General features: G+C 47.1%; 1 protein-coding gene across 1 annotated transcript in view; it reads left to right on the top strand.

Moving 5' to 3' along the window:
* Window positions 1–14780, top strand: part of FRMPD3 (FERM and PDZ domain containing 3) — a 59977-nt gene that overhangs the window by 24668 nt on the left and 20529 nt on the right. The window contains exon 8 of the mRNA XM_045298574.1: window positions 10385–10529. Coding sequence (XP_045154509.1) covers window positions 10385–10529 — 145 coding nt within the window. The remainder of the gene's footprint in view (window positions 1–10384; window positions 10530–14780) is intronic.

Raw genomic sequence — 14780 nt, forward strand, 5'->3', positions numbered from 1 at the left:
TTATAGTTTTGTCATAAGTTACACTGTCCGATGTCTCCCTCCGCCCTCTTCTCTGCTGTCCATTCCCCAGGGAGGAGGCTATACTTAGATTCTTGTAATTGGTTCCCCCCAGCATTAATGTTTTAACGCACTAACACAAGCACTGTATGATGTCTGAGCAAGAGAGGTGCTCGGCTGCAGAGTCACCCCTTTGTCTGCAGTGAGACTCGACGTGCAATGCGCTCTCTCCCATACAGGTTTTTTTCAAGTTGGATTTTCAATGGGACCTTCGAGCAAAGTTACAAACAGTAAGCAGGGTCTTTTCGAACTGTCTTGTTCAAATAGTGGAAAGTTCAAGCTTGGAGCTCTTTAACAACATAGGCATCTGCATTTCTGGGAGCATCCCTCCACAGTGCTGCCCAGGCGGGTTACCTTCTGATGGAGCAAACAGACTTATAAAGACCATGGCCTGGCTTCAGAACGAAACCTCAGGACAGGGATGCTGCTGGGGCCATGTGTCATCGAGTCAATTCTGACTCACAGCTACCCATTAGGACAGAGGGCAACTGACCCTTAGAGTCTCCTTGGCAGCTGAACAGCGGGGTTGGTGTTGTTTTCTCTCTCAGAGTGCCGGGTGGGTTTGAACTGCCAGCCTTTCAGTTAGCAGCCAAGCACTTAGTACTTAACTTTGGGGGAGCTCCTTAGATAATGCCTAGAACTGTAGAATCAGATATCCCAGGTCCACCTCTTCCTAACTGTGTATCCTGGAGAAAGTGTCTTAATCTCTCTGCACCCTGACTTATTTAATTACAAAATAAATACTTATGTCAAAAGATGCTTAGAAGGACATGCTGCCTGTAATTAATACCATTGAAATGTGCATGCAATGATTTTTGAAATGGCAAAATGTTTTGTTGGATCTATGTTAACCACAGTTGGTTTTTTTGGTTTGTTTTATTTGGTTTGGTTAATGTTGTGGTGAGGTGAGGCTTACATGAGAAAGTGTACCTACAATGTCTTAGCCCATAATGGGGACCTCAGTAGAGGAAATGTGTTGTTTTTTCTAAAAAGAGGACCTCAGTAAAGAAAAAGTAAGAGGAGGGAAGTGCAGTGGTATCACTAGAGGGGGTGGGGGCAAGGGCTGGGGACCACACCCCCTGACACTGTCATGGGAGGGGGAACACCAAAATGACCTACGGTCCATGGTGGCAGCAGGCAGACAGGGGCTTTAAGAGTTGGGGCCACTGACACAGTGGCATTACTAAGGTTGTTGTCACTCATCGTTCAGTGGGGTAACTTGTTACCACTATTACACTCCACCACCCCTCTCCCCCTTGCCAATCAGATTGTGGGCAGGGCAGGCTGTAGCATCCATTATGAGGCAGAGAATAGAGTCTCTTCCTTGGACAATGAGAGAGGTTAAGATCTGAGGGTAGCTGCTGTGAATGGAATGGGTGTTCTAACCATGGGGGTGTGTGTGGGGGGGGGTGTCTCACACCATGAGTTACTGCAGAGGTGACACTGCACCTGGTGATGCCACTAGATATTTGTGTAGAAGAACCTAGAACAAAAGAACAGGAGAGGGTTAACGAGGGTGCTGTAGACTAGGTTTTGAAATAATTGCCATGTTTTTGCAGAGAGAAGGAGGAAATGTTCGAAGGCAGAGAGCGCACACTGGAATAAGCAAATCATATGTGCGGCTCAATAAGCCCTGTTGCTTGACTAGAAAGGAGACTAATGAGAAAAAAGAAGGGAGAAATTAGAGGTGGGCAAAACAAGTTGGTTGACGCTGAAGACAAAGTGGGTGAATAAGCAAATGTGGTGAAGAAAGCTGATGGTTCCCAGCTATCAAAAGATACAGCATGTGCGGTCTTAAAAGCTTGAAGGTAAACAAGCGGCCATCTAGCTCAGAAGCAACAAAGCCCACATGGAGCAACATATCAGCCTGTGTGATCATGAGGTGTCGAACGGATCACCGAAGACAAATGGGTGCATAAGCAAATGTGGCGAAGAAAGCTGATGGTGCCCGGCTATCAAAAAATATAGCGTCTGCGGTCTTAAAAGCTTGAAGGTAAACAAGCGGCCATCAAGCTCAGAAGCAACAAAGCCCACATGGAAGAAGCACACCAGCCTATGCAACCACGAGGTGTCGAAGGGATCAGGTGTAAGGCATCATCAGAACAAAAAATCTTACCATAGTGAATGATGGGGGGAGTGCGGAGTGGAGACCCAAAGCCCATGAATAAGCCACTAGAGATCCCCTTGCAGAGGGGTCTCAGGGAGGAGATGAGCCAGTCAGGGAGTGATGTAGCAATGATGAGAAATACAACTTTCCTCTAATTCCTAAATGTTTCCTCCCCGCTCCCACTATCATGACATGAATTCTATCTTGCAAGTCTGGCTAGACCATAGGATGTACACTGGTACAGATAGGAACTGGAAATTCAGGGAATCCAGGGCGGATGATCACTACAGGACCAGTGTTGTGAGTGGCGATACTGGGAGGGGAGAGGGAGAGTGGGTAGGAAAGAAGGAACCGAATACAATGAACTATATGTGACCTCCTCCCTGGGGGATGGACAATTGAAAAGTGGGTGGTGGGAGATGTCGGACAGGGCAAGATATGACAAAATAACAATTTATAAATTATCAAGGGCTAATGAGGGAGGGGGAGCGGGGATGGAGGGGAAAAATGAGGACCTAATGCTGGGGGCTTAAGTGGAGAGGAAGTGTTTTAAGAATGATGAGGGCAATGAATGTACAAATGCGCTTTACACAATTGATGTATGTATGGAATGTGATAAGAGTTGTATGAGCCCCTAATAAAATGATTAAAAACAAAAAAACAAGTTGGTTGAGTTTCAAAGGCCAGGCAGAGGAATGTCGATTCCATGTGAAAGGAGAATGGGAAGCCACTGTAGGTCTTTGAGCAGAGGAGTGATCAGTTGAAAGCTGATTTTGATCAATAGGCAAGATGGATGGGAACCAGGTCAGTGTAAAGCCAGAGAGGTGAGGAGGAAACCATGGTACCAGTGCAGGGGTGAAATCGTCAGGGAGAGAGCTAACAAGACAGCAATAGTAACACAATGGGACACCGAATGTGAAACACGTGCATCGAGAGTGACACATATCCCCCAGCACACTTCTTCAGATATCACATACATACCTTATTACACCTCACTTTTTTTTTTAAGCAAAAGGGAAGGAATTTATTGGAGCCCATACAGGAAACCCTAGAGGGGCCCAGCATACCCTACTGTGTAGGCATACCCAGCAAAGGGTCACACCATTCACTGTGCCCCCAGAGCCCCAGGACTGGCTGGGGGTGGGGAAGACACCTTACTCTTTTTGTTGTTGTTGTTCTATTTTCCATAATCCTTTGTGTCCCTTCACCTGCAATTCTGTTAGTTTTCCCCCTCGAGTGATAGCCAGCCCTTCATTGCCTACTGCGGGTGTCCCAAGTACGCTGAAGAGTATTGCTGTGCGCGGCATGCAATGGGTGGCGTGGGTAGAGAAGTGAGTAACTACACTGCGGGACAACCAAGAGAAACGTTGGGCAGGGAGCGGAGGGCGGGAACAAGGTTGCACCTTGCTGACCAGGAAGCCCTGACTGGGCAGGTAAATGCGATGAGTGCTCAGAGGTGCGCTCATCAAATATGTGTTGCCCTCAACAATCGATAAAACTCCGAAGAAAGCCAAAGGACAACCATCTACTGCACAGTAAGATTTTCCCGCTTTGGAAAAAAGAAATACTACATCTGGTAGAAAAATGTCCCTGCCAGACCCCCTCACCTCACCCCCCACAACCTGTGATTATGCTATGTAATAGGAAAGTGCGGTTAGCGCTGGAATTGTCTGCCAGTCAGATGACCCGAAAACTGGAAGCTTATCCTGGATTATCTCCATGGGCCCAATGTAATCACACAGATCCTTAGAAGTGGAGGAAGATGAATGCAGAAGAGAAGGTCATTGTGATAGGATGTGATAGGGACTCAGCCTGAAGGTAAAAATAGGGGACCAGGAGCCAAGAACTGCAAGCAGCCTCTAAAACCCCACTGCCGTTAGGTTGATTCAGATTCATATCGACTGTATAGGAGCAGAACTGCCTGTTTGGGTTTCTGAGACGTTTACATCTTTGTGGGAGCAGACAGCCTCAACTTTCTTCCCTTGGAGCAATGGCTGGTTTGAACCGCTGATCTTGTGCTTAGCAGCTCAATGTGTAACCCACTCCACCACCGGGGCTCCTTGAAGCTGGAAAAGACAAGCAAATGGATCCTTCCCTAGGCCCTCCAGAAGGAAGCCAATCTTGATGGTAGCCAGGTGAGACTGGTGTCGGACTTCAGATCTCCAGATTTTTACGAGAATGCATGTGTAGTGTTTCAGCCACTAAATTTATGTTACAGCAGTGATAGCAAACATTACCAGAGTCCCTGAGATGTCACGGTCTTATATACCACATTCAAGATAGAATTGGATTGACAAGCATTCTGCTCCCACCCCACTTTTATTCCATAAAACCCAATGCATCTATCTCTGCTTGGCGGTGACTGCTATTTGCACCATAGTTACAAGTCAGTGCATTATGAAGTGGACCGGGCAGTATCTATCCCTTTAGTAGATAAACCGGTGAAGATAAAAGCAGTGATTACCTTGTTTTGAACAAAAGAGGACTATTGAGGGGCGGGGCGGGGAGGGGCTGCTTGCCCTCAAGAGGCTTAGAACTTTGTAGGAGGAAACAAACAAACCGACTCAGTGACTTCATAGGACAGGGTAGAACTTCCCTCTGTGAGTTTCTGAGACTGTAACACTTTACAGAAGTAGAAAACCTCCTCTTTCTCCCTCCAGTTCTGAGCAGCTGCTGGTTTCGAACTGCTGATCATGTGGTTAGTAGCCCAAGGCGTGACCTACTATGCCACCAGGGCTCCCTCCTTGTAGGAAAAAAATGAAGGCCACAATAGGAGGGGGCTTCAAAAAGTCCTTGGGAAAATTCCATGAGCTTTTACTCCCATTTTCCCAGGTCTGTTCTAAAGCCCTCTCATATGTAGCACTCTAGAGGAGGTGGTCGTAGGAGAGGTATCAAGAGACTCTTAGAAGAGTAGAGAGGATGGTAAAATTCACACTGGTTGGGCATTAAGGAAGGCTTCCTGAAGGCGCTTTTATGTCAGCAGCATCTCTGGTTACAGAGAGGTGCCTCTCTCCATATGTATGCACAATAGGCAGGATTGGTGGGAAGGTGGTGGTGGTGTGTGTGTGTTGTGTGTGTGTCTACACATAGAGTCAGTAGCATCCTGAAGCCACTTTGCAGAGGCTCATAAGAGCTAATTGGGCACATCTCTCCCAACTTTGTATTCAAAGATGTGTGGATAATTTGAAAGCAGCCACAGTGAGAGTATTTACACCAGGTAAATAGGCCAATGCTACAAATCAGAACTTCAGATAACTGCTTGTTAAACATTTACCAGCATATCGTTATACAGGGCACCTTGAAGGAAGGCTGTCTGACATTCCTTAACAGGGGGTATGGAAATGCCAAAGCAACCCGGACAGTTTCACCCTAGATCATGCCCCTGGGCTCTGGAAGTCTTCTGGAAGGACCTGATTGAAACGAAGATTCTTCACTTCAGAACAGTCGTTCTTAGCCATCTGTGTATCAAAATAATGTATGGGGATTTAGAAACCACTAGGTATGTGGAAGGGGGGCGGAGGAGGGGAAGGAGGTGCTGGTGGTATGGTGTAGTGGGTTAAGAGTTGGGAATGATTACAGTCTCAGAAACCCATGGGGGCAGTTTTACTCGGTCCTTTAGAAGTGCCGTTTGTCAGAATTGATTCCACCCTAATCCTAGATCATTGAAATCAGAAGGTCTGGGGATGGGGCATACAGTTTTTTGAAAAAGGTGCTCAGGTGATTCTAATGTGCATCTAGGCTGTGAACCACTACCTTAAAGTGATATTCTGCCTTGCCTCCAAGTTGGTTGGTTGTGCCCAGTTAGCCTTTTCCTAGACTCGGGAACTATCTTCTTGTGCCCTTTCCTCTTCCAGGCCCTTGGAATCCCACCATTTTCCCGGATGCTGGTTACCTCAAGGGCCAATCCTCTCCCTAATTGACAGCCCCAAACTCGGTGCCGTCGAGCTCCCAGAGTCCCCTGGGAAGAAGATAGGGCTGGAACATGTTAAATTAATCCCAACTCTGCTTTCTGATAGTGAGCACATGTATCAAATACCACTGTCCTTCTGGTGGTTTCCACTTGAAAATGGCCTGGGCATATATAGCGAGAGTTTTCACTCTGCTTATTTGGTCTTAGTGAAGCGAACATGAGGGAGTGTTCAAATATCTTTCTCCAAGAGACAGCAGTCTGGGACTGAGACATCACCACACCATTACCATACCCCATTACCACAGAAGCACATCAGGGGGAGCAGAAACCATCAACGGAATGTGCCAAGGGATCTCTTAAGAACCAATGTGTCTGCTAGTCCTGTGTTTGAGCTTTATTGCTCTAGTGCTTTCTGTAGGGACAAGCACTACATTAGGCGCCAGGATCATTAAAATTCTATTTCAAATAAAAAGTTGCTTTTGAAGGTTTCTAAGAAAACCGATCCATCCTCTCTGCTTGCCTGCCTTGGATTTGATGTTTACTCCTGCTGACAATGAGCACATCTTGTGTTCCTTTTGCACGCTGCCTTTGGCCCATGTGCTGGGGCCAAGTTGGCTCGCAGGGGTGGTAGAAGAGAGGTCCCTGATGTGCTGTGCTGAACCAGCTGAGGAGGGGCTTCACCCACTCTGTGCACAGTACTTCGGCTCCATGCTGTTTCATTACTGACACGGGGGCTATAATAGGGATAAGAAATAAGACAGGAAGGCTAAGTGAAGTCAGACAGGTAAGTCGATCAGCCAATTAGTCACTTAGTCTCCAGTCAGTAATTCTGTCCATTAACCAGTCAGGTAGCTGACCAGTTAGAATGGCGGGTGGTTAGGCATTCTGCCTGTCCTGCAGCCAGCTGGTTCTGGGCCAGTCTGCCCTTTAGCTAGTCAGTCTCACTCTGTCCGTCAGTCAGTGAGTCATTTGGTCAAATGAGTCCCTCAAATGAGTGCCTCAGACCTGTCGGCCGATGCCATGCTACATAGAAGCTCTCTCCAACTTCTGAATCCAAATTAGCCACTCGTGTATCTGTTCACACCCACCTGCTCCAGGACATTCTGTGTTCTGATAGTTCTCTGTGCTTTTCCCCATATCCTGGCTTGTGGTCAGTCATGCTCACTTGCATGGTTATTTGGCTTCTTTCCATTGCCTGCAGGAGTGTCAGCTCCTTAAGCGCAGGAGCTGTGTTGACCTTGTTCGAAGATACCAAGGCAGAAACTGTGAATTCTTTAGCCAGTTTGGAGCTACTCACGGGGTGGACAAAGCGGGGAGCAGGAGCATCTCAGCCAGAGCGATTGGCATAGGTAAAGGTGGGAGAGAACATAGCTGGTGAAGTGTAAGGGGAGGAGCTCGGAGCCCCTGGTGGCTCAGTGGGTTGCACTTTAGATTGCTAGCCACAAGGTCAACCATTAGAAACCACCAGCCGCTCTGGGAGAAAGAAGTGGCTTTCTGCTCGTGCTACAGACCCACGGGGGCCGTTCTACTCTAGGGATCAGGATCAACTCAGTGGCTATGACTCCGGTTTATAGGTTTGAACATGAGGAGCAGTGGTAGCAGGAGGGCACACGTCAAAGGAGATGGGTTGGAAAGTGTAGACTGTTCCCAGGTCCCCCAAGGACACTGCAAGCCCTTTTAAGACCTGTGGGTATTGATTTTAGTTTTATGCTTGTGACTTTGTGACTTAGGAGACCCCATGTGTTAGGGTGTAGAACTGCTCTGTCAGGGTTTCTGGGCTGTGGTTTGTGCCAAAGAAGATGACCAGGCCTATTTCTCTTGCACTGTCGCTGGCTGGGACCAACTTTGGGGTTACCAGCTGAGTGCCAAACTGTATGTACCACCCAGGGGCCTGCACTGTATTCCAGACTATGGGTGATGAGCTATTGCAGATTTTAAGTGGCAGAAGAGCTGTGTTTTAGAAAGAACTGTCAGACAGCAGTGTAGGCAACAGTGACATGGGTAGCAGGTGGAGGCAGGAGACCCATCAGGAGGCCACAAGGGTCCCTTAGGCTAGTGTGTCCCAACCTCTTCCATATCTAGAGACAATGACACAATTTGTACGGACCATCAGAATAAAGGCGTGAGGCTTCTTGTGGCCATAGGACCCAAGTGGCTGAAAGACTCAGTATCTCAGCACACTTGTAACCCACTCACATACCTCGACAAGAACAGCTCTTGGGGGGAGATAATGAGGGATTGAAAGGAAGCAGTGGCATAAAGGATGGCTCTGATGTCCATTAATGCGCCTAGCTAATCCCAGGCCTGCATATTCATGGCGGTTGCAGCTAACTGCATGCAAGCCCTTGTATGTCTTTCTGGTATTGGTGACAAAGGGATAAGGCAGCAAAGCTATTTTATTCTCTCCCCATTTCACCCCCCTTCTGTCTTTACTTTGCTGCATAAGAGATTGGCTCTTGTTGCTGGGAGTCTTGTCCATTTGGTTGGAAGTACAAACATCCCATTTGCCACTTTTTGTCTTGACCCCAAAGTCCCATCTCAGCCGTGGCCCTTTTCTCACGGGAGAAAAGAGCACAGAACTAGGTAGTCCCTTTTTTTTCCTGCTCAGACTGCATGGATTGCACAGGAGCACCATGACCTTGTGTGCATTCTCATTTGGTATCGTATCACTATCCAGGAAGTCAAGTTAGTGTTCCATCCAACACAAGATTGTGTTCTAGAGTTATAACACGGCTGGCATGTGTCCTGAGCTAGGAAGAGCATTCAGGAGGGCAGTAGTCGGGAAATGCTGATCTTGAAATCCCCAGCACAGAGATAAACGTTGGCATTCAGAGGATTGTTGCTCATTTGTGGGGAGGGGGGCAGATCTCACTAAGGATAGGTTGCATCATTGACTCATGTAACTGCTGTTTAATAAGTTGGACACTTATAAACAGTAGGGTTGGCGAACGTGGTGTGATAGAAAGATTTACAACAAAGACAAAAGGGAAAAGAGTAGCGGCTGAGCTGTTTATGTACAACCATGCACCTCTTGGGTTCCTTGCTTTGGAGGTTTAAGGTCATGGCTTCATGGTACATCTTAGCTAATTGGCCTAAGAACGTGTACTTCTGTTCTACCTCCTAGTTTATGATGTAGTGCCAGGGGAGAAAAACAGGGCTTTCTACTCCTATATACCAGTCTCAGAAACTCACAGGGGCAGTTTTACCCCGCCCTATAGGGTCTCTGGGAGTCAGAATTGACTTAATGGAAGTGAGTTTGGTTTTGGGTTTTGGGTTCTTAAAAGTTTGCAAGGGGCTATCAAAGGGACAATTGGTCTCTCTTCACCTGGAGCAACAGGGGGAGAAGGAGAGTCAGGAACAGGAGGAGGGTTTCCAATATGTGGGACGATTTACCATCATGAACAATAAGACCTGGAAAAAGGTCACAGTGGCATTTTGAACAATGATTCTATGGAAGATTTCTAATCAAAGCAGGAGGATACAGAACAAAATTTCATATTCTCATGGACTGCAGTCTTCCATGAGGACTGGCTGAACCCTCTTAGCTATTACCCTGAGATATTATTCAAATTTAAACCAAAAATATGCCCAGCAGTCTTCTTTAAAACCAAAGGATCAGATCACTTATCTTCCTAGTAAAGAATGTCTGCTTTGAGCACAGTGCTTTTAAAAACTCTGTCTACATCAGATCAAATTGACAACAGCAACTAAAAAGATTAGATCAGAAGCTTAGAGGGCAGTAAATTTATGTTCATGAGAAAGGAACAACTTATAACAAAATAGAATAGTTGCCAAAGTCTTAGGAATGCCAGCAGGGTCACCAAAATGCACATGCAGAACTGGTTGATGGAGTGGGTGTGTCTTGCTCTGTGTGTGTTCTCAACAACAGAATTAAAACTTTTTCAAAAAAGAATGCCCTAGCTGTTCCTTCATCTAGCCTTAACTTCCACACCAACGCTCTTCTCTGGCCTGCACATCTGGCTGAACTCTTACAAAGACAAATACAGCCCCACAGCGGTCACAAGATGTTATCATTTGATATCATTGTACTTGTTGTCAGTAATGGTGGCTCATTAAATATGTAATGAAAGTCTGATTTAATTTTTAGACCTGACTAATTGTTTACTATAAATAAATGCACAAATCCAAAGAAATCACTTTTCAAGCCATGTGCCTCACCCTTTGGTTCAGGAAGTATGGTTTCCATAACTACGCAAGTAATCTTTGCGTCACTACAATCCTCCTGGAAACTTGCCTGCCTTTCTCCCTATCCCTCTTGTGTCCTCATGTCTCTTCCCATCTCTTCTCAGCCGCTGGTGCTGTTGATGGAGTGGCCAGAAGCCACCAACTTTGCCTGCCTGATTGCAGGGTACTGCCGCCTCCTGCTGGATTCCAGGAAGATGGTCTTCTCCAGGCCTGCTAGCCAGCCCGTTCCACCTCCAATGATCAAGGCAGGTAGGGCTCAGCCTCGGTTTTCAGTGTACCAGAGGCCCTTTGGGGCCTGGAGAGGGGGGGGGAGGTGCTCCACAGCTTTAACGCTCACCCATTCTGACAGTTTACCACTGTTCCCCACGTAGCCCAGCCCGGTGGAAAAGACATCTGACCTTCAGGCATGCCTGTTCCACAAAGGATGACCATGGCAAACACCTTGGGATTGAGTCAGTGAATGAGTGTAAGATAAAAATAGCAATTGATAAAGCCAGTGAAATAATTGCCTAGGATCAAAGGCAATGCTTTTGAGGCAGAGATTCTGGGGAGATTCATGGCTTAGCTGAGTAGAGTTGAAAACAGAACATTCCAGTCTTTTGGACAGAGCTGCCTGGAATAAGAGGCCATGAAAGGGTTAGGAAAGGCTTTGCAGAGCTAGCTTACAGCCTCGCAGGAGGTGCCCTGATAAGAGGGGACTATCTAAAAGAACAGCTCAGCTGCAGCTCCCTCCCCCTCCGCCCCTCACCAGCCAAACAGAAGGCTTTCCCATGATGCAACTCAATGGAGCCACCCCGCCCAGCCCTTTTCTTAGTGATAGCATCAAAAGGGATCCTAGGACAATTAGTCCATCCCAGGCACTGCAGCTGGAACTGAATGGGAAGAGGAGGAGCAAGTGCTCAAATCTTAGCCCTAAGGTGCTTGTATATGCATTAAGTACTGACCCCTTGCCAGCACCCCAGCAGGAGCAGTGAAGGTGAGAGGGACTGCCTCATAATCACTCTTCTCACTGAAAACCTCCAATCCACTTGCCCTTGCTGCTTGACTATGGTCATCTCTTGGCAAGACTACCTTAGGAGTCAGCAGCACGCCATCTCTTCTAGGCTGAGGTATTTGAGAACAGAAACACACTCCTAATAGATAATCCAACACTTTCTCTCACCTCATCACCTCTTCCTTTTGAACACCTCTGTGACAAACCCATGTGTCACAGAACACCATCTGCAGAAATGTAAAAGTATTCTACATGTATTCAGAAGCAGCTAAGTGATATAGGATGGAGGCTACACATAGAGCTGTAAAGAAATGAACTTGGAAGAGGCCAGGCATGGGTGGGTGGGTGAGATATCAGTGAGTAGTTCTGAGATAGGCAGCTGGACTATGGAACCTAAGAATGGTCACATGCAAAGCCGGCATTAGTATTATCATTGTCTCCTGTGATTGGGTTGTCTCCCTCTGGTCACATCCAAGTAAAAGATACTTGGGAAAGGGGAAGGTAGAAGGAAGATCCTAGAGCCCAGCCAAGAACCAAATGTAGGTGTAAGGGTTATTTGGGGAGATCTTCTGTCAAAACCCACCAGAGATGACGCTACATTCCCCCCTAATGCCTAAGAAACGGTTTCTGTCTTCCCTTTTCACTAGATGGTGCAGTCCCCTAGATATTACCCTGGACAGTGGGGACAATGGCACTGAGTGAGGGACACGGGTTTAAAACTCAGCTTTCCTGAATACATCTTCTTTTGTTTTCCTGTCGCTTTTTCGGAAGGAATATTGATTTCACAAGATTCTCGTTTGGGTGTTGCAAATTGAAACGAGGCTTCTATCTATGCTAAGCATGTCTTTAGAAACCCCTTCCTGATTCCTGCGAGTCCCCTGGGGCCTGCAGATTAATGGGGTCTTGGACTGCCTTTAGCCCACGGCATCTATGTCAATGCAGGACCCAGATGGACGGACCACCGTGTTGTCTCTGCTCTTTGTCACGTTACCCCCATTGCTGTGTTAACAGTCAGCTCAGGAGTTAAAGGGGCAGGAGAAAGCCTCTGCTAGTTCCTTCCGCATTCTCTTTTGGAAAGGGCATGAACTTGAGCTTGGCATCATCTCCTCTGGAACATGGTTAGATGCCTGAGCCCAATTTCTTGGCCCTTTGGACTGCTGGCTACTGGGCTGACAGCGGCCACCAAATCATCTCCATGGGTGGGGTGGGGTGAGCCTCAGCATTCTGCCTGAGGTCACTTAGCTGCCACCGCAGGAGCAGCAGCAGTAGCAGAACTCAAAGGCTGACTTGCCCATCTCATCTCATCTCATCTCATGGCTCCTGGAAGGGAAAGGCGGAGAGCAAGCAGCACCACCGAGGGGACCACAGCTGAGGTTACAATGAGGGGCTACATTTGTTACTAATCTTGTAGACCCCTGGGGGCATACTGGGTTATGTGTTAGACTGCTATAACCACAAGGTCAACCGTCAGGAAACCACCAGCCACTCCTCAGGAGAAAGATGATGCTTTCTACACCTATAAAGAGTTACAGTCTTAGAAATCCAAAGAGGCAGTTCTACCCTCCCCTGTAGGGCCATTATGAATCAGAATTGACTCAGTGGCAATGAGTTTCGTTTTGAGTCTCCTTCCACCTGTCCTCACTTTCAACTCAGACCAGAAGTCCCATTGTCAACTCTTTTTGTTTAGCAAAGACCTGCAGGGAACAGGCATCTTTCTGAGACCGTAACTCCAGCCTACTCAGGGCCTGGTCTCTGTAGAAAGAGGTGGAAGGGATGTATCTCGACTGGCTGCATATTTTTGCCCCATAGTAGCTGCCTGCTGCCAGCTAGCACAACTTAGTGCACAACTGCTGGGCCTAAAAGGATATTATTAAACCAACATCTCAGAAAGAGAACAGAGCACTTCCTCTTCAAGGCCCTGGAAAAGGGAAGTGGGGGAGTGGTAGGGAAGGACTTTAGCAGTAGCTTCACCAAAGTAGCATATATATAATTTACTCAAGAAATCTCAAGTATCTATTCATGGCTCCATCCTTAGTCTATGGCACATAATAACAGACTTATACTCACATACCTTCCAATCCAGTGGAGAAATTCAGATAGATGATTAAAGAGAGAATGCTACTCAATTATCACCTTTGTGTTTACATGGGGAAGGTGTGTTAGTCTGGGTTGACAAGAGAAACAAATCTAGAGGCACTCAAATATGTATAAGAAAGAACTTAATATCAAAGAATAATTATATATTTTAAAAAATCCCAGCCCAGTCCAGATCAAGTCTGTAAGTCCGATATTAGCCCATATGTCTGATACCAGTCTCTAAATTCATCAGACTCGTGCAGCCATGCAATAATGCTGAATGCATGAAGATCACAGGCCAGTGGGTGGAAAGTCTTGTGGATCCAGTGGCAGTGGAAACTTCTCCAGCTGGCGTGGATCTCCATGTGGCTCCTTCAGCTCCAGGGCCCTGGCTACTATCAGCTTAGCTCCATGTGGCTTGTCAACAGGAATGTCTCCCAGGGAGAGTAAGCAGAGAGAATGTGTATGTGTGTCCTGCCTCCAGCGAGCTATTTATCTCCTTAGCTCTTCTAGTTAATGTTAATGTTAATGGCTACTGTATATTACCCTTTTTTTTTGGTAAATGTATCCAGAGTACTAAAGTGGGCCTGAACATAACTGGCTCTTTGGTTGATAAGTCAGAAATGACCTGAGGTTCTAACAAAGTCTCTAGGTGTCCATGAGGTCCAGGAACACCCACTCGGACTGTAGAAAATAGCAGGGCTAAGTCCTGGGAGCGTTGACATGTTAACTATTCATGTGAATTGCATACAGTTTGTGACGAAATGCCATGATCTTTGTTTTTCCATGAGCTTTTAGAAGTCGTGTGTGTGTGTGTGTGTGTGTGAGAGAGAGAGAGAGAGAGAGAGAGAGAGAACTTCAGCTGGGCACCATCCTATTCTTTGTAAGCATTTTATTTCAAGTCAGTTGTCTGAGTGGCTGAGTACAGAGGGATACACCAGGGCATTCCCGTTGGGGAAAGCTGCTGAGCAATTTCCAACAGATTTCCAATCTGGGAAGCACACTGTCCCAGCCATCAGCTGAGTGCACCTGGCTTTACTGGCACTTCTCACCTTCTGCCTGGAGGATATCTGGGCTTTGTTTTCTTTTCTAGACAGCCTTGTGCTGCTCTGGAAATCCCAACAAGCAGTGGGCTGTGCAGCACCTGCCCTGGGAGATGCTTTCATCTTGTGGGGGAGGGAAGCTGCCTTTAGACCTCTAGCCCTTGTGTAAGAAGAGTCGCCACCTGCTTATTGGACATGCTCCTGAGTGCCAGCTCTGATGAAGGCCTATTGCTAGGCTAGTGACCCGAATTTCCAGCCATTGCTCAGGTAGTCAGCACCTGCGGCCTTGGGAATCAAGAAAACCCAAGCCCTAGGGCAGGCTGGATGAACAATCTGGAGGAGAAAACAACGGGACTGACAGTTCCGGGGGGACATGGGAGAGGGGGA

The sequence above is a fragment of the Echinops telfairi genome, unplaced genomic scaffold, assembly GCF_000313985.2.
Source record: "Echinops telfairi isolate 266 unplaced genomic scaffold, ASM31398v2 ScPeMD7_7427;HRSCAF=8465, whole genome shotgun sequence".
In the NCBI taxonomy this organism is placed as follows: domain Eukaryota; kingdom Metazoa; phylum Chordata; class Mammalia; order Afrosoricida; family Tenrecidae; genus Echinops; species Echinops telfairi.